This window comes from Chaetura pelagica, unplaced genomic scaffold (assembly GCF_000747805.2).
Source record: "Chaetura pelagica isolate M959 unplaced genomic scaffold, ChaPel_1.0 scaffold430, whole genome shotgun sequence".
Taxonomy (NCBI): Eukaryota; Metazoa; Chordata; class Aves; order Apodiformes; family Apodidae; genus Chaetura; species Chaetura pelagica.
The window spans coordinates 924465-924756 of NW_009952159.1; the positions used below are offsets into that span (position 1 = coordinate 924465).

At 47.3% G+C, this 292-nt stretch overlaps 1 protein-coding gene across 1 annotated transcript in view; it reads right to left on the reverse strand.

Annotated features, from left to right (window-relative positions):
* Positions 1–87, reverse strand: part of GDPD5 (glycerophosphodiester phosphodiesterase domain containing 5) — a 122675-nt gene extending 122588 nt beyond the window's left edge. The window contains exon 1 of the mRNA XM_010007188.1: positions 17–87. Coding sequence (XP_010005490.1) covers positions 17–87 — 71 coding nt within the window. The remainder of the gene's footprint in view (positions 1–16) is intronic.
* Between the last annotated feature and the right edge of the window lie 205 nt (positions 88–292).

Here is a 292-nt window from a genome sequence, read left to right on the forward strand (position 1 = left end):
CTGTCCCCCCCCCCAGCCGTAGATCCCGGTCAGACAGGACAGACATAGTTGTGGCTCGTAGTACTGCAGTGGTTGGTGTTTAACCATGCTCCTTCCAGCCCCTCAGGAGAGAGGTATCACAAATCCATCAGGTCCTGGGAGTGCCCTTCAGCAAGAGAAGAAAAGAGAGTCAGGGGGGAAAAAAAAAGGGAATTCAAACCAGCAAACGTATTTCAATACATTAACAAGCAATTTAATAATTAACTGTGTCCTCTGGCTGTTTGGAGAGGAGGAATGATAATCAGATCTATCC